This window comes from Heteronotia binoei, chromosome 16, assembly GCF_032191835.1.
Source record: "Heteronotia binoei isolate CCM8104 ecotype False Entrance Well chromosome 16, APGP_CSIRO_Hbin_v1, whole genome shotgun sequence".
Classification (NCBI taxonomy): domain Eukaryota; kingdom Metazoa; phylum Chordata; class Lepidosauria; order Squamata; family Gekkonidae; genus Heteronotia; species Heteronotia binoei.
Genome location: NC_083238.1, coordinates 49448739 through 49473762, shown reverse-complemented (window position 1 = coordinate 49473762; position 25024 = coordinate 49448739). Strand labels below are relative to the sequence as shown.

The following is a 25024-nucleotide window of genomic DNA, read 5'->3' as shown; positions in this document are numbered from 1 at the left end:
CAATAGATCAGCAGTCCTCAGTGTGGGTCTGGGCACTATGGTGTCCACCAAACACCTTTCCTGGTGCCCACCAATTGCTTTTGGAAAGTAGGTTGTTATTCTCCTTCAATTTTTTTCACCAGTGTATTTGTTTAAATTACCCCCCCCCCTTTTCTCCTGTACTTCTTCTGCCTCCTACAGCAGGCTCTGCCTTTTGTGGCAGCCATTTTATGACAGCCATTTTGCAGCTGGCTCTTCCTAGGGCTGCCAACCTCCCAGTCCAGGCGGGGAATCTCCTGCCCAGGAGGTTCTCAACCCACCAGCCCACATCGGGCTGGTGAGGGGAACCTCCCCCTGCGATGATCTCGTCCGGAAGTGATGTCATCAAAATGGCAGCGTCCATGCGGGACCTCTCTAGGTGTTTTCAGGAAAACTCTATGGTTTTCCTGGAAGCTCTAGCCATTTGGGAGGTTAAAACTCTATGGTACTTTTGCACCATAGAGTTTTAACCTCCCAAATGGCTAGAGCGTCCAGGGAAACCATAGAGTTTTTCTTGAAACGCCTAGAGTGGCCCCCATGGGTGCCGCCATTTGATGACGTCACTTCTGGGTGACGTCATTTGTCTTTCATACGCGCGTCATGTGCGTGAATGTCCCCCATTGGGGGATGAAGAGGACTTGGCAACCCTAGCTCTTCCTCTTGTGGCAGCCATTTCGTGGTGGCTGCCACCACCTGTATCAGAATTCCAGAGATGCCTGTAAGCTTAAAAAGGTTGGGGGCACCTGCAAAGGACTGTTAGAATGTTAATGTGCACTTTCACAATGATCATTTTTAAAAGTTATTTTCCTAAACTTCTCAAAAAACCATTTAGTGGCATGGCAGGGAAAATACTGGGTACGGTTGAGGGAAAGCTGGTTGTGTCATAATGCATCATTTGGCAAGTGGCTTCACTGTATTCCTTCCTAAAAGCCACAAATAGGTTGATGAACCATCCATCTGATCACCAAAACATTAGCTGCTGGTTCACAAGCAGCAAACAAGATGTGGGCTGAACTAGTGGGGAGGGGGTCTGAATTTTCCTGTAAGTGTGTTTATGCCACAACCTATACCTCATGCCAAGAACATTTTTACACAATACTAAATTTTCATTTCCCTTTCCCTTCAATCTGTAACAAATGCAAAAAGTTCAGGGTTGGCTAAACTGCGGCTTAGGAGCCACATGTGGCTCTTTCACACATATTGTGTGGCTCCTGGAGACTGAGGAGGCATTTAATGTAGGCTTACTTTCAAGTAAGCATGCTTGCTGTTGGGACCTCAGTCAACCTCTGAGAGCTGACCCATGGGTAGGTGACTATTTCTGCCATGTATGAAGCAGGGAAGGAGGGGGAAATAGGCTTTCAAGGTCTTCTCGTCCACCACAGCGGTCATCTGGAGATCTAAAGTGGGGAAGGAGAGCACAAGAGCCAAGGAGCCACTGGAAGGAGGGATGCAATTAAAGAGAGTGGCACAGGGTTCCCCTTAGTTTAATAGCTCTTGTAGGAGCTGTATTTACTGACCTTGGTGTCATGACAAAGAGTGATGCATAATGATGCAAACAGTGGTCGGTGATTTATATGGTACATGTGCATTTCCTTCTCCAACTGGTGCCAAAAAATAATTCCCTAACCTTTCCCTATGCTGGTCTTATGGGGACTGTTATTCCAAGCTTTTGTGTTTTTTTTTAAAGTCTCCTTCAAGTCTCCTTGGTGTGTTATAAAGTGCATATATATGTATTTTATCTTTCTGTGCAAAGGAAGTATTAAGATTTTTAATAAAAATGTGTGTGTAATATTTGTTCATGTCTTGCAGCTCTCAAACATCTGATGTTTATTCTACGTAGTTCTTATGTTAAGCAAATTTGGCCAGCCAGCCCTGTTATAGCTGAAACTGATGTACATTTTTCAAAATAACATTTTTCCAGCTTTTTACCCTAAATTAACAACATCCCCCACATACGCTTGGGTATCATGAGCAACTGAAAATGTCTCAAGGTTTTTAAAAGAATGCTCTCAGAAGAATTGTATGCTAATCCTGAGAAACTGCGGCTTAACTACCCATTTTGCTATCATACTGTTTCAACAGGATTGTGTTTTCCTCATACTTCTTCCTCATACGCTATACTGCTCTTCTGATGCTGAGGTGTTTAGCAAAGTTCACTTCTATTTGTACTTCTCTACTGATAGATTACTTGTCTTTATTCCTTATTTTGGATGGCTCTCAATTGTCTGTATAACTTGTGTGAGAAAGAAAAGCGGGAGCTGAAGGAAGTGAAATGGGAGCATTGTGCTATTAATTCACCCGCTATCAAAAACACAGGTAATCCTTTTTGGCAAGGTGTATTACGATCCTCCTCTTCTTTCATTTCTGTCGCAGGTAATTGAAAGGTGTGCTGATCCGGAAGAACTGTTGCTTAATTACCTGAGAAAGAGGCGTATCCTTTGATGCTTTTTTTCCTTTTTACATTGCATAACCATCCTAGTATTGATTCAAAAAGCAGAGGAAACCCAGTAAGCAGAACAAACTCAGATTTTTTTTTTTTTTAAAAGTGGGGTAGGAGTCAGAATAATTCCTTGGTTGCAGTCTTTGTTAGGGCCACCAGCACAGCCTGAGAGTCTCTCCTTATAAGACCTCACTCCCAAACAGAGATAATTTGTGTTTTACATTGGTCAGCTTGATTCACAGGTCATTATCCAGAAAATAGGGATATGTGGTAGAAAAAAAGGTAAAGGTAAAGGTAGTCCCCTGTCCAAGCACCAGTCGTTTCTGACTCTGGGGTGACGTTGCTTTCACAATGTTTTCATGGCAGACTTTTTACGGGGTGGTTTGCCATTGCCTTCCCCAGTCCTCTACACTTTCCCCCCAGCAAGCTGGGGATTCATTTTACCGACCTCAGAAGGCTGAGTCAACCTCAAGCCGGCTATCTGAAAACCCAGCTTCCCCCGGGGATCGAACTCAGGTCGTGAGCAGAGAGCTCTGACTGCAGTACTGCAGCTTTACCACTCTGCGCCACGGGGCTCTTAAAGGTAAAGGTAGTCTCCTGTGCAAGCTCCTGGATGGGAAAACACTCTGCGCCACGGGGTTCTATGTGGTAGAAAGCAAGCATTAATTTATTCATTTCCTTACTTAGTTCTTACTTCCCCTGTCCCATGGGAACTCAAAGCAGCTCACATTATTCTCCTCGCCTCCATTTTACCATCATGGCACACCCGGAAATGACAATGGGTAGCTCTAGGAATCACCAGAGATCAGATTAATGCAATGCTTTCTTAAACTTAGCGGCCCCGGGCCGCAGAGTGGTAAAGCAGCAGTACTGCAGTACTGTGGTCTGAACTCTCTGCTCACAACCTGAGTTCGATCCCGGCAGAAGCTGAGTTTTCAGGTAGCCAGCTCAGGTTGACTCAGCCTTCCATCCTTCCAAGGTCGGTAAAATGAGGACCCAGCTTGCTGGGGGGAAAGTGTAGATGACTGGGGAAGGCAATGGCAAACCTCCCCGTAAAAAGTCTGCCGTGAAAACGTGAAAGCAACGTCACCCCAGAGTCGGAAACGACTGGTGCTTGCACAGGGGACCTTTCCTTCTTAAACTTAGTGACCAGCTTGGTAAAAAACCCTTTCTTTTCATTCATTTTACATTTGTCTTTCCTTTGATAAATGAAAACAGGAATGCAAACGATGTTCTGACAAAAAAAATGTCAAAATGGCACCACAGGCTGCCTTTTGTTTTCCTTAACTGTGTCGTGCACGATCAGTCTGTCTCACAGGAACCAAGTATGGCTGTGGAATTGGAGGGTGTGGAGCTTGTACCGTCATGGTCTCTACATACAACCCCAACACTAAGAAGATACAGTATCCTTTTAAAGAAGAGAAAGAAAGATCGTGGGTAGTTCCACACATAGAGATTGTATTGTTTTTCACTATTTTAACTGACGTGGCACTTCTGCAAAGAATCCTGGGAACCGTAATTCCTCCACGTTCCTTTGAGAATTCCTCTGAGAATTCAGAGAAAAGCAAGGTTGGAGTCCTTTGTCCCAACTTTTGACTTGCTTTGAACTAGACAGCAGCTCTTACCCCTTTATGGGTGAGGGGAATTTGGGGTGAAGGAGGCAGAATATGAGAAGAAGGTGGAATGAGACGCATTACATGCCATCAAAAATTTAAGAGATCTGTGAGATCACCAAGCTCTGTTCAGACATCAATGCCTGGATCAGTCTAAGTTACCACCTTATGCAAAAATCATTTAGCTCCCCATCATAAGAACATAAGAGTAGCCATGTTGGATCAGGCCAACAGCCCATCCAGTCCAACACTCTGTGTCACACAGTGGCCAATATATGTATATACATACACACACACATATACATACACACACACATATATATATATACACTGTGGCTAATAGCCACTGATGGACCTCTGCTCCGTATTTTTATCCAATCCCCTCTTAAAGCTGGCTATGCTTGTAGCCGCCACCACCTTCTGTGGCAGTGAATTCCACATGTTAATCACCCTTTGGTGATTAACCCTTTTATCCGTTTTATCCCTTGGCATCTATCTGCAAAGAATGAGTATTGTGGCCCAGCTGTTTCCCTGATTGTGGCCTCTTTCCCCCAGTTTATATCAGATGGAGAAATGGTTACAACTGGGAATATTGTAGGTGACTGGACACAGGGACCTTCTAACCTAGCTCCTTGCTGTTCCAATGTTCTAGGCATGACAACAGTGTTTTCCCCTTGAAGGTTTCCAGAGGAGCCCAGTGCCTTTTATTGCAAGTGTTGACCTATATTTCCTGTTGGACTAGATTTAGGCTCAAAGCATCCAAACCACTTACGATGGCCCAAGTAAATACTGCAAATTAGGAATGAATACAGTTAAGAATTGAGAATTATCCTTAACATTCTAAAGACATTTCCCTGCCAATTCTTGTCTGCTTCCACTATGCTCATTGTATGGTGCTGCAGTAACCACTGTAGAAGGAGTCGGAAACACAAAAACCAAACTTCATCCCATTCAGGTGAGAGCTAAAGGCCAGGGAACCAACTCTTATTCTGTGACCCTGATCTACAAATCTAGCTGGTGAAGTTCTATATATTATTGTATTTCTTTCATTTACATCCCTCTTTTCTTCCATGGATCTCAAGACAGTATACATGGGGTCAGGGCTTTTTTTGTAGCAGGAACTCATTTCCATATTAGGCTACACACACACACACCGATGTAGCCAATCCTCCAAGAGCTTACAGTAGGCCCTGTAAGAAGAGCCCTGTAAACCCTTGGAGGATTGGCTACATCAGGGGTGTGTGGCCTAATATGCAAAGGAGCTCCTGCTTTAAAAAGTCCTGCACGGGGTTCCCAGGTACTGAGTCTCCCATCCTACACTGACCAGCAAGGTGACCATAATGTGTGCCTTCAGACCATATGCCAGGACCTTATCCTAGGACCTTAAAATGGATGCATGTAACAGCTTTTCTTCCTTGGTTCTTCTATGGCTATTAAAGGCAGAAGAGCAGGGTCAGGAAAGAACGGGTGATGGAAAGCATTGTGCTGCATGCACCATTGGTTGAGATGGTACAACAAGGATGATGCCAATCAACGTTCCCTCTAAGCTACAGAGCTTTGTGAGCAAAGATTCTACTTTGTGAGCTACTGGCATTAAAGCTGTGAGCTACTGCATAAAATTAGTGTGCTCTGGGGTCCTCCTTCCTGAGCTAAGACAAAAATGTGTGAGCTGGAGGCTCAAAATCTGTGAGCTAGCTCACGCTAACTCAGCTTAGAGGGAACACTGATGCCAATGTGCTTCCAGGACAGATTGCTTCCAGAAGATAATCCTTCTTTGTGGACCATCCATGAAAATGTGTTCATGAGCAGAGCTGGTTTCCCTTCCAGAAAAGGCTGGCCAAATGCCACAGCTCCCAGTGTGGCTTCTGCACCCCCGGAATGGTGATGTCGATGTATTCTCTGCTAAGGAATCACCCGGAACCCACCATGGAGCAGATTTTGGCTGCACTGGATGGTAGGCTGGCTTTCTTCAAAATGGGTTTTGAAAAAAGTATCTGACAAATGGAGAATGAATTAAAATTGGGGTTTTCTGTGTCTTGGTCAACAGTTATCTAGTTCTGACCAATCTCCTCAAATTCATTTTCTGTTCCTGTTTTGATGCTCTATTCAGCTCTAGTGACACCTCTTTCTTAAGAATATAAGAACGTATAAGAAGCCGTACTGGATCAGGCCAATGGCCCATCCAGTCTAACACTCTGTGTCACACAGTGGCCAAAACCCAAGAGATCCACCAGCAGGGCCAAAACTCCAGAAGCCCTCCCACTGTTGCCCCCCAAGCACCAAGAATACATAGCATCATTTGCCCCAGACAGAGTGTTCCAAACATACCTTGTGGCTAAGAGCCACTGATGGACCTCTGCTCGATAGGTTTATCCAATCCTCTCTTGAGGATGTCTCTGCTTGTAGCCCCAGATGGGTGACTATGTTGATCTGGTGGGTAGCCATGTTGGTCATAGAGACCCACCTGTGTTGGTCTGGTGGGTAGCCATGTTGGTCATTGAGACCCACCTGTATTGGTCTGGTGGGTAGCCAAGTTGGTCATTGAGACCCACCTGCGTTGGTCTGGTGGGTAGCCACGTTGGTCATTGAGACCCACCTGTGTTGGTCTGGTGGGTAGCCATGTTGGTCATTGAGACCCACCTGTATTGGCCTGGTGGGTAGCCAAGTTGGTCATTGAGACCCACCTGCGTTGGTCTGGTGGGTAGCCACGTTGGTCATTGAGACCCACCTGTGTTGGTCTGGTGGGTAGCCACGTTGGTCATTGAGACCCACCTGCGTTGGTCTGGTGGGTAGCCATATTGGTCATTCAGACCCCCCCCCAATAAAAGAACATATGGGGGTTTAAGCCACCCTGGGGACAGGAGGCAGGCGGACCAAAAAAACACAACCACAACGTACACATCTGCTGCTTGTCCCCATCCCAACAGCAGCCCACCCAGGGCCAGGTCAAAGCTAGCTCAGAAAGGCACCACTTACAAAGTGGTACCTAATTTCTGAGGTGGCTTTGAGAAAGTGCCTGGGGAGTAGCCAGGAGGCACACGAGCACGCTGGAAGCTCCTCCAGAGCGCACGCAGCCCATCCCTGTTCCAGAGGCATACCACATGCCATCTGGAGGCTTCCAGTCTGCCCCTTTCCCCGCTGGCTCTCTTTGGGGTGGCTTCATGCCGCTCCGAGCTGGCGGTCTGTTATCAGCCATTGTTTGTAAAAGGTTTCTTGACCAGTGGCCTTGTTGGGATTCATACTTACATATGGTACTAGGAAAACATGGTGGCATATAAGGGTTTGGGTAAGTTGAATTTCTTTGCAACTGGAGCTGTGAACATTTGAATATTCTAGCCCCGCAAGAATAAGGCATAGTTTCTGATAAACTTGTACCATTAGGGGAGTGGGATTTCCTTCCTGTTAAAGTACCAGAAACACACCTGGAGATGAATCCAGCCCATACTCAGATTTGACAAGTGTACAAACACTGAATAGTCCAGAGGTGAAGGCCGTGGTTCAGCTGTGAAATCATAACTTAAACATTTATTTATTTGTTCTTCCTTTGTCTGATCCTTTCTTCAAGGTAATTTATGCCGTTGCACTGGGTACAGACCTATAATCGACAGCTTCAGTGTTTTCTCTCCGGTAAGAAGGGGGACTCACCCTAACAAATCTGTTCATTGGAAGATTCAATAGTGTCCTTCAACGGGGAATATGGAAGTCAGATTTCATTTGTAAAGTGTGACCATGACCTTAAGGGTAGAGCTAATCTGAAAAACATGTTCATATGGTGCAAAGTGCCATCAAGTCACAGTGGACTTATGGTGACCCCATGGAGTTTTTAAGGCAGGAGTCTTCAGAGGTGGTTTGCCACTTCCTATCTCCCTATCCTGGTATTCCTTGGAGGTCTCCCATCCAAATGCTTGTCAGAACCAGCTCTTCTTAGCTTCTGAGAGCCAATGAGATCAGGCTAGCCTGGGCTATCCAGGTCATCATATATACTACACTGGACTGCAAGAGGAGAATGTTCTGGAAGGCTTACCTGATCTGAAGCTATAGGTAAAGACAGTTGACCCTAACAAAAACCAAAAGCTTTTCCTACCCAAAAGACGTATTCTTGGCCAGAGCATGATAGTAATTTCTCTGAGGAGGTATGCTTACTCTGCCACCGGCCTTAGTGGAATCTAAATGAAGAACCACCGTACAGGGAGGATAATAAAATAAGCACAGTGATTATTGTTATAAAAAATACATAGGGTGTGAGTGCTCACACATTCGTAAGAGAAAAGATCAGCCAAACGTGCTTTAACAGTGCAATCCTGAGAACACTTTTCTGGGAGTGAGCACCACTGAAGAGACCTTACTAGAATTTAAAGCAGATCTGCTTAGGATGGCTCTCTCAATCACTCAGTATATTTATGTCCGTTACATCCATCATATTATTTTTTAAAAACTACTCTCTGCAGGAGTGCTGTCCCTTAGCAGGGAGTGGGAAATGTTGCTTGGATCAAGAATGCAAGAAGGGGGAAGAAAGAGAAGAAGATTTGGCTACAGAGCCAAAAAGAGGAGATCGGGTAAGCTTGTGACCTCCTTTTCCATATTTTTCGTAGAACTTTAATACTCTTCTGTGAATATCAATGAGTTTCACAAGAGTGTTTAGTTCTGGGCAGAAGGTGGGAACAGAGTTGCATCAGCTATGCCTATCTTTTTTGGACTAAAGCACTGTTACCCAAAGAGGTGGTCTTCTAATTAATTGGAGGAATTAGCTTAAGGAGACAATGAGAGAGGGTAATTGGGATTCTCCACCAATGTTTATGGGGATTTTTCCATTAAGAGAACTCTCAAAATAAATCAGGCAGATGTTCATCCAGGAAGGTTTTTATTTAAAACAGTGAAAGAATAAAACACAATGCATGCAATAAAACACACACGCAAGAGCTAGCTAAAAGGAAACACAGGGAGGAGGAGAAAGATTTCAGGGAGGTGATAATTGTCATTCTATAGAGAGGTCCATGGAAGCAGCAAAACAACCAGCATTTCATGAAGAGAAGAGATCCCAGCAACATGGGTGTGTATGTGGAGGATCCAAGATACACAAAGAGAGGGAGAGAAACACACAGAGGGTGTTTTCGCACTTACGTTTTACTGGCGCGAAGACCCTCCTCACGCCGGCGGATCTGCAGTGATTTCGCACTAGAAGCGCCGGCGCAGCCCATTGCGCCGGCTACTTCCGTCGCTAAGCCAGCGCAAACGGAAACCGCCAAGAAGCAGGAAAACGTTTGTGCTGGCTTAGCGACGGAAGTAGCCGGCGCAATGGGCTGCGCCGGCGCTTCTAGTGCGAAATCACTGCAGATCCGCCGGCGTGAGGAGGGTCTTCGTGCCAGTAAAACGTAAGTGCGAAAACACCCAGAGAGAAAGAGCTGGGAAGCAGAATGCCTTCTGCTATAAGGCAAAATGTGCCTTCTGGCAGGTATGACATGTTTGCCAGAAAAGCAATAATTTAATGGGTTTTCTGGAGGTGGACAAAGAGATGGCTTGATGGGGTTTCCTGAGGTGAACTATAGGCGTGAATGAAGTTTGATGACTCTGCAAGTACTGGATGGGAAAAGCTGCTAGGTTTGGTGAATAGAATTAAGTGTTGCTTAATTAAAGTTCAGTGGGTACAAGAAAGTGAAGCTGCATCCCTCCAAGGCATGGAGGTCATTAACTAACCAGCCTCTCTTTCTTACACCGCTAAATTACATGTCCAGACTTGTTTCTGATTGGCATCCATTTTTTGTCATTTCGGGCCAGGCAATGTCTTGCACTTATTATTTCTGAGGTGATATTTCAGGAACTGCATATATAGTTATGCGAGCTATAAACTGCCCCTCAGCGAGAGGAGAGATTTGACTGCTGACAAAAGAAGGATCCTAATTGTCCCCGTATGACTTGAATGCATCAGGCCCATCGATGCAGGCATTGTGACATTTGTGAAATTTTCCAATTAGAAGTATCCTCAGGAAGGAACAAGAGAATGTATCATTGACTACATTTGTCCTGAACTGACAGCAGACAACTAAGATCAAGCCAACAGGGAGTTGTGCCGGTCAGTTCAATTAGTCCTGCCCTGACAGTTTATTTGCCTACAGCTACACCAAGGTGATGACTCAGAAAACAGACTTAGATTGGTCATAGCCTTGTGGTATCTTCTCATGCTGATATCGAGTTAGTTCCCTGACCGCATGTTGCTTCAGAGATGGCTGGCGTTGGGCTGGTCATGGGAACATGAAACAGAGTCAGCTCAGAAGTGGATCCAGAATGCAAAAAATGGTGTGTAGACACCAGCTAGAAGAGGGGCATATCTCCCTGTCACAGCTCACCTTGCCACACTAAATCCAGCTAGCATAAGAATCATGTGGAACCACCATCTCCATCCTCATTTCTGGTTACTTCCTTGAGAACCAGCTTGGTGTAGTGTTTAAGAGTAGCAGACTTTAATCTAGAGAACTGGGTTGGATTCCCCACTCCATGAAGCCAGCTGGGTGACCATAGGGGGCGCTTGGAAGCTGGCGCAAGGCTAGTACCCCCAGGCCAGATGCCCCCTGCTGCTCTCACTTCCTCGGCAAGGGCAAGCTCAGTGGCAGCCGCAGTGGAGCTTCTGGCATCAGCGTGCACCCACACACACACACTGTCATTTTGTCCCTCATGTCTGTGCTTGGAAGTCATAGAGTTTCAAGCAAATTCCCAGAGCGTCCCATTCGACATGCCTGGCATATGTCACTTCCAGGTGATATCATCATGCCACACAGCAACAGACTCTTTGGAGGGGGGAGGAACTGGGGGATCTCCCCCCCCCCAGCAGGAATTTAGGAGCCCTACACCCTCTTCAGGCTCCACCCCAAAGCTCCAGGAGTTTTCATCCCCAGAGCTGGCAAACTTACCTCAAGTTCTGAATGGCCTCTTAGCTCAAAGACTGTTGCAGTTCTCGGTCAGCCCACAAACTGAGTTCTGGCCACATTAAGCTGTCTATGGCCTGGGTCCGGACTGGCTTTTGCCATCTAACCGTAAAACCTGGGAAATGTATAGTAGTTTGATGAAAAGCAAGCACCGGATAGATTAAGCATCTAGAAATAACATACTTATCACTTTCTCGCCATGGATTTTAATGTGCTTGCCCATCAGCATGGCTGAGTTAAAACAGTGGCCACCACAGGCTGAGGGGGTTTGTGGCCATCACATAGAGTAAACTACATTATTCGGCAGTAAGATGATTATGGGCTGGTTGAAGGTAGTTCTTGCACGCGAGAAACCCAGGAGGGCATCAAACAACTCAGATTGAGCTGGATCAATAGCATGAAGAGCTGAGGAGCTATAACTCCTGCTTTTCCAATCTCCACATAAATTAATGTTGGCCATTAATTTCTTTTCCTTAAGATGTGTTCAGGTCTCTGCCAGCCAGAGGGATTCCAGCCCCAGGATCCAACCCAGGATTATATATTTCCACCTGAACTAATGGTAGGAAATAATCCTTTTACTTGTGCTTTTTGAGAATAATTGGGGGTTTTGGGGGGGAGGGAATGAGTTTTTGTGTGTGCATGCATGCTTGCTTGCATGACTAACTTCTGATGACCCCTGGTGGTGCTTGGACATTTCCTCAAGTGGTGGTTATATTGCCTGCCTCTGCATCAGAGGTAAATATGAAATGGCTGGGCATTGCAAGCTTTTGTACATAAGTTGCTTCATGTGGTGGTCAGCCAGTGGAGAAAATCGAGGCTTTGCTCTGCAGCTTCTGTGCAATTGAACAAGCCTGGCATTGCACGCTGTGACAGAGAAAGAAGCAAGAGAGGGAGAAGGAAGCAAATGGAAGTGAGTTGCTTGGAGGCCTGATAGTAGCCCTCTGGGGGCGTGATCCAGCCCTCGGGCCACATGTTTGATATCCCTGTTTTAGAGGATGGGAAGACAGAAACTCCATGACTACATCGTCTGGTGTCATGTTCTTTTCCATCCCTGATCCATTGCTATCAAAAGTGCTTGTTTCTGCTTTAACATCTACATTATCCCTAGGGTAACATTTGTTTTTCCTTACAGAGAATGGGTGAACGGGACAAAGAAAGAACTCTGGTTTTCAATGAGAAAAGGACTACCTGGATTTCTCCTGTATCACTACAAGAACTTCTGGGTCTGAAAGCCAAGTACCCCTATGCCCCCCTTGTGGTAGGGAACACAAGCATAGGTGTGTAAAGAGTGAAATCTTTTCACATGTCAGCGGAGAGTATTCATAGCAGGATGTATGCATGATTAGAATTCCAGTCCAGCCCAAGAAAGGCTGAGCCAGATTAATTAAATTAATTCATGAAGGTGCCTTCTGTTGAATCAGAGCAGATGTCCTAGAAGGGCATTTTTTCTGGCTAGGCTAAACATCTTTTTGTCAAAGGTTACTGAGGGCGTTTATACCAGTAGTTGTTAATGTTCCCTCTACTTTGTGAGCTGCTGGTGTGGAAGTTGTGAGCTACTGGCATTAAAGTTGTGAACTACTGCATAAATTATTGTGCTCTGGAGTCATCCTTCCTGAGCTAAGACAAAAATGTGTGAGCTGGAGGCTAAAAATCTGTGAGCTAGCTCATCCTAACAGTTTAGAGGGAACCGGGTTCTTATTCAGCTGGAAGATGTGAGTGTAGGGATGGTCAAATTGAGACTTTGGAATGCATTTTGCTTTTGTTTTTTGGAGGACTTGAGGAAGAACTCCTTAGCACCGTTCATATCTTACAAATTTTACCTTTCTTTGCAGAGTCTAATTCAAATATTTTTTATTAGTTATGGATAATAGGACCACTTCATTAGTTGCAAAATTTTTGTCAACAGTAAGGATTGTTTCAATGTGATATTGCTTGCAGCAAGTTTAAGTAAGTGATATCAGATGTCCATCAATATATCCATTAGTATTGTCTATTCAGACATGCAGCGGCTCTCCACAAGGTCTCAGGTACAAATGTCTTTTATATCAGCTACTACACAATCCTTTCAATTGGAGATGACAGGGATTGAACCTGGGACTTGTACAAGGCCGCTGCTCCACCACTGTTTCTAATGGAAGGGAGTTCTAAGTTTGAAGAAGTCTCCAGATGAGCACCAAGGGACTATCTGGACCCACTGGTCCTACATCAGCAATTTCATTGGAGACAGAAACCTGATGCAGCCATTTTCAATGCACTGAGCTCTCGTTGGATCATACAAACACTTCAGTTATGAGAAAACTAAAGCTAGGTCTACACATGCAATGGAATAAGGTGGTAGAGTCCTAATTAAGTAAAATGGACTGCACCACTTCAAGCAGGATATCTTTTCAGACTGCTCCCTTATCTAAAATAAGGTCCCTGTAAGTAGACAATAACTATATCAAGGAGAAGGCTTCTCCCAGCGACATTAACTTTTTGCTCTGACATCATGACCACTTTGTTCTGAAAATATCACTTCTTGTTCATGATGTCACTTCCTATTTTGAAATAGGAAGTGACATCAAGTTGTTAGTTGACACTTTCCTTCCTTCCATTCCCTCCCACCGCTTCTCACTCAGTTGGGGACAGGAGGTCCTGCACCAGAACCAGTGGAATCTCAACCCTACCTCCACCCACAGCGTCTCAGCTGAAGCCACACCCCCATCACCTTTCTTTCAGCTATTTAGGCAACCTTCATTTGAAGACACTGTTCTGCTATTGTTTTGTTTAATACCACTCTAACTTTTCTAACATCTGTTTTTTAATCCCCTTTAGGACTTGATATGAAAATGCTGGGCATTTGTCACCCAGTTGTCCTTTATCCTGCTAGGATTCCTGATCTATATCTTGTCTCCATGGCAGACAATGGTAGGTTTCCAATGTACCTAAGAAGCCGCCAGAGCAGATGGATGGATGGATGGATGGATGATAGATGGATGGATGGACAGACGGACAGACAGATGATAGATAAGAAAGAAAGAAAGAAAGAAAGAAAGAAAGAAAGAAAGAAAGAAAGAAAGAAAGAAAGAAAGAAAGAAAGAAAGAAAGAAAGAAAGGAAGGTTTCTGAGTCTAGTTCAAGTCCTGGCATTTATCTTTAAAGCCTTTCACAATCTGGGATCAGCATAACTGAAGGATCACCTTTACTGCTATGAGCCCATTCAGTAGCTTTGCTCAGCACAACAGTGCCTTTTGGCTCTATTGACCTCCCACAAGGATATGTTCCACTGCGGCCTGTTCACAGGCTTTTAAAATGGTGGCTCTAATTCTACAGAACAGCCTTCTAGAAGAGATCAGAAGATCTCACTCGCAATTTCAGAGAGTTTTTAAAACAGGGTTCTTCAGAAGAGTCTTTCAGAGCAAGCATGTCTATGTCCTACTAAAGTCTCTCCAATGAGACTCGTTCCTAGGAAAGTATTTTTAGGATTGAACTGTTCTACATGCAAGATGATTGCTTTGTTAGATGCCTTGAATGATAAAGTTTGCCCAGTGGGTGTGAATTTTATGTTTTATAAAAGAACTTTTATTATTTTATTGTTGTTACCCATCTTGGATCCCAGTCATCTGGGAGAAAGGGAAGCTTATTAATCTTTTTGATAAATCAGTGAAATATGCATGGTTTATAACTTACATGAAAACTGTAATGACAAAATTATTTGCTTCCAGGGATTGTGATAGGTGCGGCAACCCACCTGGCCCAGCTGAGAGACATCCTGTTAAATGTGGTTCCAGAACTTCCCACAGAGAAGACAAAGATTTACCATACTCTGTTGAAGCAACTGAGAACACTGGCAGGAGAACAGATCAGGAATTTAGCTGTAGGTCTTCCCGACTGTTACCTTTTGGGAAGTATAGATTACCTCAGGGGTGGCATTCTAGCAGGAGCTCCTTTGCATATTAGGCCACACCCCCTGATGTAGCCAATCCTCTAAGAGCTTACAAGGCTCTTTTTTGTAAGCTCTTGGAGGATTGGCTACATCAGGGGTGTGTGGCCTAACATGCAAAGGAGCTCCTGCTAGAATTCCACCCCTGGATTACCTTATGTTCCTTGGCCTTGCTTTCTGGACAGCAGCTGTGAGGAGACAGGCTTTTAGAGAAGGTGTACTTTGAATAGGGGTCATGAAACTCAAAGATGCCTTTATCTGACTAGGACTAGTTCTGTCATTTGATGCTCTAGGTACGTGCCTGAGCTTCAGAAGGATTCCCTTCATTTCAGAATAGATGGGCTCAAATCAGGAAACGGGTGGTTCATTTTGGTACGTAGCTCATTTAATTGCCTAAACTGGTGGTTCATGGTTCATTTGATTTCCTGAGCTGGTTTGTGGTTCATTTGGTTTGTTTTCTTCAGGAGGTGTTGAACAGCCCCCTCATAAGTTAGAGAAGCCAAACTCACCAGAAGTCTTCAGCAGGCTCTCCTCCACTGGCCCTCCAAGTTGGGTGAAGATTGGATTTGGAATGTCCGAGTTATAGCCCCCAAAGCAGGTGCCTCTAGAAAAGCTCAGCTTCAGCTCTCATGACAACTCACTCTTCTCTCTTTGTTCTGCAGCATGAAAGTAGCCGAGTTAGGGTGTCTGCTCCCATATAGTAGAATGGGAGCTCCATGATTGGCTCCCAGAGCTGCCGATCAAGGTATGGACAACTGCTACGGGTGTTTCTAGGGCTCCCAGAAGTCACCCTCAATATTGTCTAGGAATTGATTGAATCAGTGCCAGGCTGCCTGGAAAAATGATCCAGAAAAACAAAACAAACCATCCACCAAGGAAAAAAGGCAGTTCGATTTCCGTTTCGGGCATGGTGCAACCAAATGAACCAGTTCAAAATGAACTATGCATCAGCTTGATTCGTGCTCAAACTGCAGTTCAGTTTTTGGTTTGTGCCCATCCCTACTTCAAAAACTTTGTTTTTTTTAGTCTGGCTGTATCTGAAGAAGTGAGCAGTGACTCATGAAAGCTTATACCCTGCCACAATTTTTTTTTAGTCTTTTTGGTGCTGCTGGACTCTTGCTATTTTCTACTACTTAGTTTTGGACAGCATGGAAGTAGGACCATCCCAGAAAACATGCTCTGCTCCTATAAATAACCCTGAGAATGTTGCTAAGCATCCACCATACTAGAAGGACTGGAAGAGAGGGAAGGAGACAGTTGGTCTAATTGGGCTCTACTCAGTTTATTTTATTTATTTTATTTATTTATTAGATTTATATCCCACCCCCTCTCCTGCAATGTAGAGCTTGGGGTGGCTCAAAACATTTTAAAAGACACACACCAGAACAATAAGGTTCATAGTTCAAGCAGTTAAAACAATTAAAATCTTGCCCCTACCATTGTCTCACTTATGTTCCCTCAGCTCCTTCAACCCATAGAGGGGAGAAAATTGTTACATAGGGTTGCCAATCCCCAGGCAGGAGCAGGGGGTCCTCTGGTCTGGAGGCCCTCCATCCACTTCACACTTAGCAGAAAGCAAGGGGGGGAATGTCTGTTGGGCACTCTATTATACCCTATGGAGACCAGTTCCCAGGGTATAATGGAGCATTGATCCATAGGTTTCTGGGGCTCGGGGGGGGGGCTGTTTTTTGAGGTAGAGGCACCAAATTTTCAGCACTGCATTCAGTGCTTCTCCTCAAAACACCCCCAAAGTTTCAAAAAGATTAGACCAGAGGATTCAATTCCATGAGCCCCAAAAGAAGGTGCCCCTATCCTTCATTATTTTCAAATGGAGGGACGGCATTTAAAGGCATGCAGTCCCTTTAACTGTGATGGCCAGAACTCCCTTTGGAGTTCAGTCATGCTGGTCACACCCTTGCTCCTGGCTCCACCCCCAAAGTCTCCTGGCTCCATCCCAAAAGTCCCCAGATATGTCTTGAGTCGGACCTGGCTACCCTATTGTCACAAGATGCCCATTCCAAGGAAGGGGCCTGTAGATAGTGGGAAAGCCATTTTTAAGAGTCATCACGTAGAATACCCTCTGTGATGCTCAAGGACCCATTCCAATCAAAGAGGAGCAGTTTTACATCCAATCAATTGCAAATCCTTCCACATTCCTTATACAAGCAGCCCAAAAGGTGATTTTTAGCAGACGAATGGCCAAAGAGGACAGCGTTAAACAGCGTGAACAGCACTGAAGCACATTGGCCGTATGGCTATGCATGTGAGCTAGGCAATCAGTTTTACTAATGATAGTAATAATGCCCTTGTTTATCAGTCCTTAGGAGGACACATCGTAAGTAGAGGGTCAACTTGGGATCTGAACCCCGTCCTGGCAGCTGGGAAAGCGATCCTCAATCTGGCATCAACAGGTAAAGGGCCTTACAGTCTGTTAATAGCAATAAAACTTGCTTTAGTGGATATAATATAGTAGGTTCTAAGCATTGAAGGGGTGAGGTGGTAATGAATAACAGCTCTTTGTTAAGTACAGCATTGTTGGTGGCTACACTGTAAGACTGGAGAACTGGGTCCACGGGGCCAACTATATACAACTCAGGGTTCCCACGCAAGCACGTTATTGGGTCATTCAAACTGGCGGGGACTTGTGATTGGTGTAGGGCAGCAGGGGTTTGGATCCTGCTGCCCGTTGTTCCCAAGTCCCCAAGCTCCATTCGTATGGCTCCAATGAGCTAGGCAGGAACACCCAATTCAGTCCTCTGTTGAGTCCACATTCACAATAGTGGACAAAGCAGTGTGCTGTATCTATAAATCTCTAGGTGTTATGTCTGGCTGCCAATGAAGATCAACACAGCAGCCCCCTAAAAGCCTATAAGAAAAATATTACGAAAGTCTTCACAAAAAAATAGGTCAAGTCAAGAATGATGTCTGATGTTCTACCCCAAAATAACACTAGACAGGGAGAGAAGGAAGACATGCGGATTACAGAATCGATGTTCTCTCTATTTTTGTGAAAAAAATTGTAGGATGATGTTACATTGTGTAAACGTTTATGTTGTATAACATTGCCCAAACGGAACAACAGAAAGGGTAACCTAAGAGAAAATTCTGTAGTACTCTGCTCTGGTAAGGCATCACCTGGAGTCTTGTGTTCAGTTTTGGGCACCACATTTTAAGAAGCATATAGATAAGCTGGAATGGGTCCAGAGGAGGGCGACGAAGATGGTGATGGGGCTGGAGACCAAGTCCTATGAGGAAAGGTTGAAGGACCTGGGCATGTTTAGCCTGGAGAGGAGGTGGCTGAGAGGTGATATGATCACCATCTTCAAGGACTTGAAGGGCTGTCATATAGAGGATGGTGTGGAATTGTTTTCTGTGGCCCCGGAAGGTAGGACCAGAACCAATGGGTTGAAATTACATCAAAAGAGTTTCTGGCTCAACATTAGGAAGAACTTCCTGACAGTCAGAGTGGTTTCCTTCCAACTCTTATGATTCTATGACTCTGTGATCAAAGGCAAAAGGTTTTGCATTCTTAAAAAGCATGCTGATTTGAACATGCAAAGCTCTGAGCATGCTACAAACTCCAGTGGGAAATAGAGATTTTGTGCAGTGCTATGCTATGCAGAATTATAATTATGTGGCAGTTTAGCATAGTGGGTAAAAGCGACAGGCACTAATCTGGAGAACCAGGTTTGATTCCCCAGTCCTCCACATGAGGCCTACTGGTTGAACTTGGGTCAGTCACAGCTCTCACAGAGCTGTTCTAGCAAGGTCAGTTCTCTCAGGGGTCTCTCAGCTCCACCTACCTCCCTGGGTGTCTGTTGTGGGGAGACGAAGGGAAGGAGATTGTAAACTGCTCTGAGACTCCAAGTGAAGAGTGAGATATCAATCCAATCTCCTCCCCCTCCTTCTCCTCCCATGGATTTCAACCAACAGTTCTAGATTAGCAATCTTGCAAAACTACACCCTTCTAGCGATGCAGTCCTACCCATACATCCTTCTGGGCATGCTTAAAGAGCATATTATGTAAAGCAGGCGTGTAAAACTCATTTGTTATAAGGGCCGGATGTGACATAAATCAGACCTTGCTGGGCCGGGCCATGTTGGGCCGGGCCATGTGTGTACCTATTTAAGATTAGGTACCTGAGATAAAAATTTTATACAGAACACAGACAGACACAAATATATATATTAGTCTTAAAGGGACTTTCTTTGTATTTCTTCCATGGGATCCAGGGAACTGGACAAAGGAAGCTCTGGCTCTTTCCTACCTTCCCCAGGGACTTGTGTGGGGGGGAGGAACCTCAGTTGATAGAAGGAAGAAAGGCTTGGCTCAGTAACTCTGCTGTGCAATTGAGAGCCTGGCAAAGCAAGCTATTCCTCCTCAAGGGAGGAGCCTCAGCCAATGGAGAAAATAGAGGTTTTGATATCTAGCTCCTGTGCAATTGAGCAAGCTTTGCAAAGCAAGCCGTTATGCAGAAGGAAGCAAGAGAGAGGGAAGAGGAAGCAGATGACAGCCAGTTGCTCAGGGGCCTGATAGGAGCCCTCCGGGGGCCTGATTTGGCCTCTGAACTGCATGTTTGACGCCCCTGATGTAAAGGCTTTATTTTTCTCTAACAGACGGAATACGACAGATTCCCCTGAGTGGTGAATTCCTCGCACGATTGCCAGAGGCAGACCTTTCACCAAAAGAGATCCTAGTCTCCGTTCTGATTCCATTCTCAGAAGAAGTGAGTGCTTTGGAGCTTTTAGCCTGATTATGGCTGTTTGGCACTCTTCATCCTCCTTCAGCAGTTTTAAAAGCATCTGCAATATTTGGACTTATGGTGAAATGCTGTAATGGGGACTCCATCATGAACAAACACACCAACCACGGTTTACTTTCTGGAGACCAAACTACATGTTGCATGCAAATTCATGTACCAGTGGCCCGGTAGGGTATGTTTTAATGATAAAAATCACTTTTCAGATAGGGCTGCTGTGGCAGAGGACTCCTTTCACACACAAGAAGCATGTGCAGCATGATGATGTCACCCAGAAGTGTGCACGTTGCGCCAGGGATGCTCTAGGATTATCAGTAAAAAAAACCCCTCTATGGTACCATAGAGTTTTATCACAAATCCTAGAGAGCCCCTGGCATGAGGATCTAGGATTTGCAGTAAAAACTCTATGGTGCCATAGATTTTTACCACAAATCCAGAGCATCCCCGGTGCGATGATGTCACTTACAGGTGATGTCACTGAGCAGGGCACATTGCATGACAACTCTCTGGTTGGAACTCTCTGTCTGGGGCAGTGATGCTCTGTATTCTTGATGCTTGGAGGGGCACAGTGGGATGGCTTCTAGTATCCTTGTCCCACTGATGGACCTCCTGATGGCGCCTGGGTTTTTTGGCCACTGTGTGACACAGAGTGTTGGACTGGATGGGCCATTGGCCTGATCCAACATGGCTTCTCTTATGTGACACAGAGTGTCAGACTGAATGGGACATTGGCCTGATCCAACATGGCTTTTCTTATGTTCTTATGTGACACAGAGTGTTGGACTGGATGGGCCCTTGGCCTGATCCAACATGGCTTCTCTTATGTTCTTATAGATGGGGCAGTGATGCTCTGTATTCTTGGTGCTTGTGGGGGGGCACAGTGGGAGGGCTTCTAGTGCCGTGGCCCCACTGATGGACCTCCTGATGGCGCCTGGGTTTTTTGGCCACTGTGTGACACAGGGTGTTGGACTGGATGGGCCATTGGTCTGATCCAACATGGCTTCTCTAATGTTCTTATGAAAGCAAGGATCAGTGTAGAGGGGTAAATGACCAGATTTCTCCTTATCTTGCCAGGATGAATTTGTGTCTGCATTTCGACAAGCTGAGCAGAGGAAAAATGCGTTGTCAGTGATCAATTCAGCCATGCAAGTCCGGTTCCAGCCAGGCACTGATGTCATTGAGAACCTGACTATTTTATATGGAGGCATTGGCCGTACCACAGTGAGTGCCCCGGTCACCTGTCGGAAGTTACGAGGAAGGTATGAAGATCCTGGGAATCCTGTCAGAACAGCCCTTCTTCCTAATGGGGAAGATGGTTAATTCTAATGTGTGAGGCGGATTTTCTATACTTATAGTTTCAGGAGTTTAGCCATGTGATCTGCAGTAAAAGAGCTGTATTGTATTTCAAACAAATACATTCAATAGAGGCATGTGAACTTTTCTTTAGGAACGGGAATAAAGGCTAAGAGATAGTCCTGAGATACCAGACTTTTTTTTTTTAACATTTCAAAAATTTATTGAGAGAACTCAGAGATATACAGAAAGAAAAGTAAAATCAGTAAACAAGTAAGTAGATATTCAAAATGCAAGTAACATATCAAGCAGCAGTATGAAATGAATCAAAAGAGATCGTATATACTAAACTATAGAGCTTTGCATACTGTGAAACTATTAGGAAAATGTTCAATTACTTAATAGTACACCCTGAAGTATGTAACAATAAAAGTAAATTCACTCAGTATAGAGCTAGACAAAGTATGAGGTTTGATGAGGAGAAAGGGAGGGAACGAGAGGAAGAAGGAATGAAGAAGGGGGGAAAGGGGGGGGGAGGGAAACATCAAAGCTAAACAGTAGTGTCCACTCCTGTGTCAAGAAAGAAGAGTAAGAAACAAAAGCAGGGCAAAGACAATTAAAAGTAGACCATAAACATTTGTGAAGAGGTATAAGGAGGAATTTCTTGAGAAGTAACATAATTGACAAAAGGAAACCATTTGGCAGAAAAGTTAGAGGGATTAGAGCGTTGTAGATTAGATTGGATTTTTTCCATAATGAAATGCTCCCACACCTTTGAGAGCCAAGTGGTAACAGTGGGAGCTGTGGGAGCCTTCCAGAAAGATGCAACTGAGGCTTTGGCAGCAACTAGTAAGCTGACAATTAGTTCCTGTCGCAGTGTAGGGATAGAAAGGGAGTCCCAAAAATTCAAGAAGATGAGAGCAGGATCGAGAGTTATATGGTAGGAGGTGATAAGTTGAATCCGATGAAGAACTTCAGTCCAAAATTTCATTACCACTGGACATTCCCACCAACAGTGAGCGAAGGTGCCTAGTTGGCCACATTTCTTCCATCATAAAGGAGAGGTAGATTTTGAAAAGGAAGCAAGCCGGACAGGTGTGAGATATCCATTAATTATTTTAAATGTCTGTAGTCTAGTATTGATCACCGGTGAGGAGCAGAGAGGAGATGAATATATGTCAGCCCATTGGTCTGGAGAAAGGGAAAGATTGCAATCCTGATGCCACGTCAGCTGGTGACCCAGAGGTCTCGAACTGTCCAAGCGGAGTAAAATATCATAGGTCACAGAAATGAGGCCTTTATTGTTGGAGGGTGAGGAATGTAGCAAACGTTCAGTCAGTGGGTGGAGAGCAGAAAATTTTTGAAGGTCCAGTGTAGCAAAGGCATGGTTTAGCTGTAAATAAAAGAACCAAGGGATAGAGTGACCTATTTTCTTTTCCAAGATGGTCTTTGGAAGAAGACCTGATGCAGAGGAAATATCCTTGATTCAGGAAACATTTGCAGCTTTCCAGAATTGAAGAATTGAAGAGGAGTGACCAGGAGGAAACCATGCCTCTATTGAATGTATTTGTTTGAAATATTTACAAGACTTGTTTTTCTTCTAAGGGAAACAGTGCTCAACATGGCAAAAACAAAACATATAATAAGGGTATGCAGTTGGAACCTAGGATCAGCATAGGGGTAGTATATAAACACCTAGTTTCTTTAAATGAAACTTGGTCCTCAGGGCCAGATGAACTGCATCCAAGGGTACTAAAAGACCTTGCAGATTTAATTTTTGAGCCTCTGGCTATTATTTTTGAGAATTCTTGGAGAACAGGAGAGGTGCTGGAAGATTGAAGGCGGGTGAATATTGTTCCCATCTTCAAGAAGGGGAAAAAGGAGGATCCAGGTAACTACTGACTCGTCAGCTTGACATCTATACCTGGAAAAGTTTTAGAACAAATAATCAAACAGACATTCTTGGAACATTTAGAAAGGATGGCTGCGATTACTAAGAGCCAGCATGGCTTTCTCAAGGACAAGTCATGTCAGACTAACCTGATCTCTTTTTCTTTTTTTTTGAGAAAATTACTACCTTGCTGGCTCAGGGGAATGCTGTAGACATAGTTTATCTTGATTTAAGTAAGGCTTTTGATAAGGTTCCAGAATCCAGATACTATCCTTGTTAATGTTGGTAAAATGTGGTTTGGATCCTTTTACCATTAAGTGGATCTGTAACTGGTTGACAGTTGCTTGTGAATGGTTCCTCATCCACTTGGAGAGGAGTGACAAGTGGAATGCCTCAAGGATCTGTCCTGGGACCTGTTTTGTCCAGCATCTTTATAAATGATTTGGATGAAGGAATAGAGGAAATGCTTATTAAATTTGCAGATGATACTAAATTGGGAGGGGTTGCAAATACAGTAGAAGACAGAAACAGGATCCAGGATGATCTTGACAGGCTGGAAAACTGGGCTAAAACCAATAAAATTAATTTTAACAGGGATAAATGTAAAGTTCTACATATAGGTAGGAAAAATCCAATGCATGGTTATAAGATAGGGGAGACTTGTCTTAGCAGTAGTATATGCAAAAAGGATCTAGGGTTCTTAGTGGACCATATGCTGAACATGAGTCAACAGTGTCATAGGCATAAAGTACGTGGGGGCTGGGGGGCTCCAGCCCCCCCCCTGGATTTTCCCACCCGAGGCTAAGCCCCCGCTGGGCAATCAACACAGGACCTGGGGCTTCAAAGGCATTAATGGGGTGATAAGGGCTTTGTGTAATTTTCCCTCTGAGCTTCAGTGAATGACTTTATGAATGACTTAATGACTTTACAACCCAAGCTTAGCTCCTTAGAAATGCTAATTGAGCTTCTGCTTCTCTTGACTTGAAAGGCTCATGAGGTGGAACAGATGATGAACCAATCAGCCTTGGATAGGGCAGCAATTATCAAGATAACTGTCAAAATATGGCAGCAATTGTCAAGATAATAGTGACACTCCTTCCCCCTCCACTTTTAATGCACCAACAGTCAGACTGCAGGCTCTCTTTGGTGGACAGTGTTCCCTCTAAGCTGAGTTAGCATGAAGTAGCTCACAGATTTCAAGCCTCCAGCTCACACATTTTTGTCTTAGCCCAGTAAAAATGGCCCTAGAGCACAATTTATGCAGTAGCTCACAACTTTAATGCCAGTAGCTCACAAAATAGAGTTTTTGCTCACAAGTCTCTGCAGCATAGAGGGAACATTGTTGGTGGATTCAAAATACTTGCTTGGTTCCAATTTACATTTTGGGGGAAAGTGAGATTGAGTGTGGCCATGAAGATCAGAGGCCTTTAAGAACAAAATTTGAGGCCAGTGGCACCTTTAAGAACCAACCAAGTTTTATTCTAGGCATCAGCTTTTGTGTGCATGTACACTGTTTCATTTAAATTGTGCACACACTTATTTTATCTGACATGAGCCTTTTTTTTTGCTATTAATCATTGATCTTATTTATTGTTTTGCTTCCGTTGGTTTTATGATGTGAGCCATCCTGAGCCCATTTTGTGGGTAGGGCAGGATATGTTGAATACATGAAATGAAATGAAAGTTTGATTTCTGAGTATAAGTGAAAACTGAACGATTTAGGTGTCAAGCCCCGGTAGCAGCAGCAGCTGTAAACTGTAGCATATACTGAACCCAACATATAGTTGGTAACAGCCAGTTTGGTGCAATAGTTAAGTGCATGGACTCTTATCTGGGAGAACCGGGTTTGATTCCCCACTCCTCCACTTGCAGCTGCTGGAATGGCCTTGGGTTAGCCATAGTTCTCACAGGAGTTGTCCTTGAAAGGGCAGCTTCTGAGAGAGCTTTCTCAGCCCCACCTGCCTCACAGGGTGTCTGTTGTGTGTGTGTGGGGGGGGGGGGGGAGTAAAGGAGATTGTGCTTCAGGATCATCAGAAAACAGCGGGGGGAAGGGAAATGTTCCCCTAAAGTCCAGAAGGTGGCTGCTAGATTGCTGACTGGGGCCCCTAGTCTACACATATAACACCAATATTTTGGCATCTGCCCTGGCTTCTGGTCAGCTTCTAGTA

General features: G+C 44.6%; 1 protein-coding gene across 1 annotated transcript in view; it reads left to right on the top strand.

Moving 5' to 3' along the window:
- The window catches only part of LOC132585235 (aldehyde oxidase 3-like), a 78593-nt gene that overhangs the window by 8124 nt on the left and 45445 nt on the right, over positions 1-25024 (top strand). Inside the window, exons 2-14 of the mRNA XM_060257041.1 lie at positions 2392-2449; positions 3765-3861; positions 4918-5026; positions 5899-6025; positions 7637-7698; positions 8520-8627; positions 11470-11550; positions 12124-12268; positions 13806-13898; positions 14695-14846; positions 17230-17323; positions 19530-19639; positions 20747-20931. Of these exons, the coding sequence (XP_060113024.1) occupies positions 2392-2449; positions 3765-3861; positions 4918-5026; positions 5899-6025; positions 7637-7698; positions 8520-8627; positions 11470-11550; positions 12124-12268; positions 13806-13898; positions 14695-14846; positions 17230-17323; positions 19530-19639; positions 20747-20931 (1421 nt within the window). The remainder of the gene's footprint in view (positions 1-2391; positions 2450-3764; positions 3862-4917; positions 5027-5898; positions 6026-7636; positions 7699-8519; positions 8628-11469; positions 11551-12123; positions 12269-13805; positions 13899-14694; positions 14847-17229; positions 17324-19529; positions 19640-20746; positions 20932-25024) is intronic.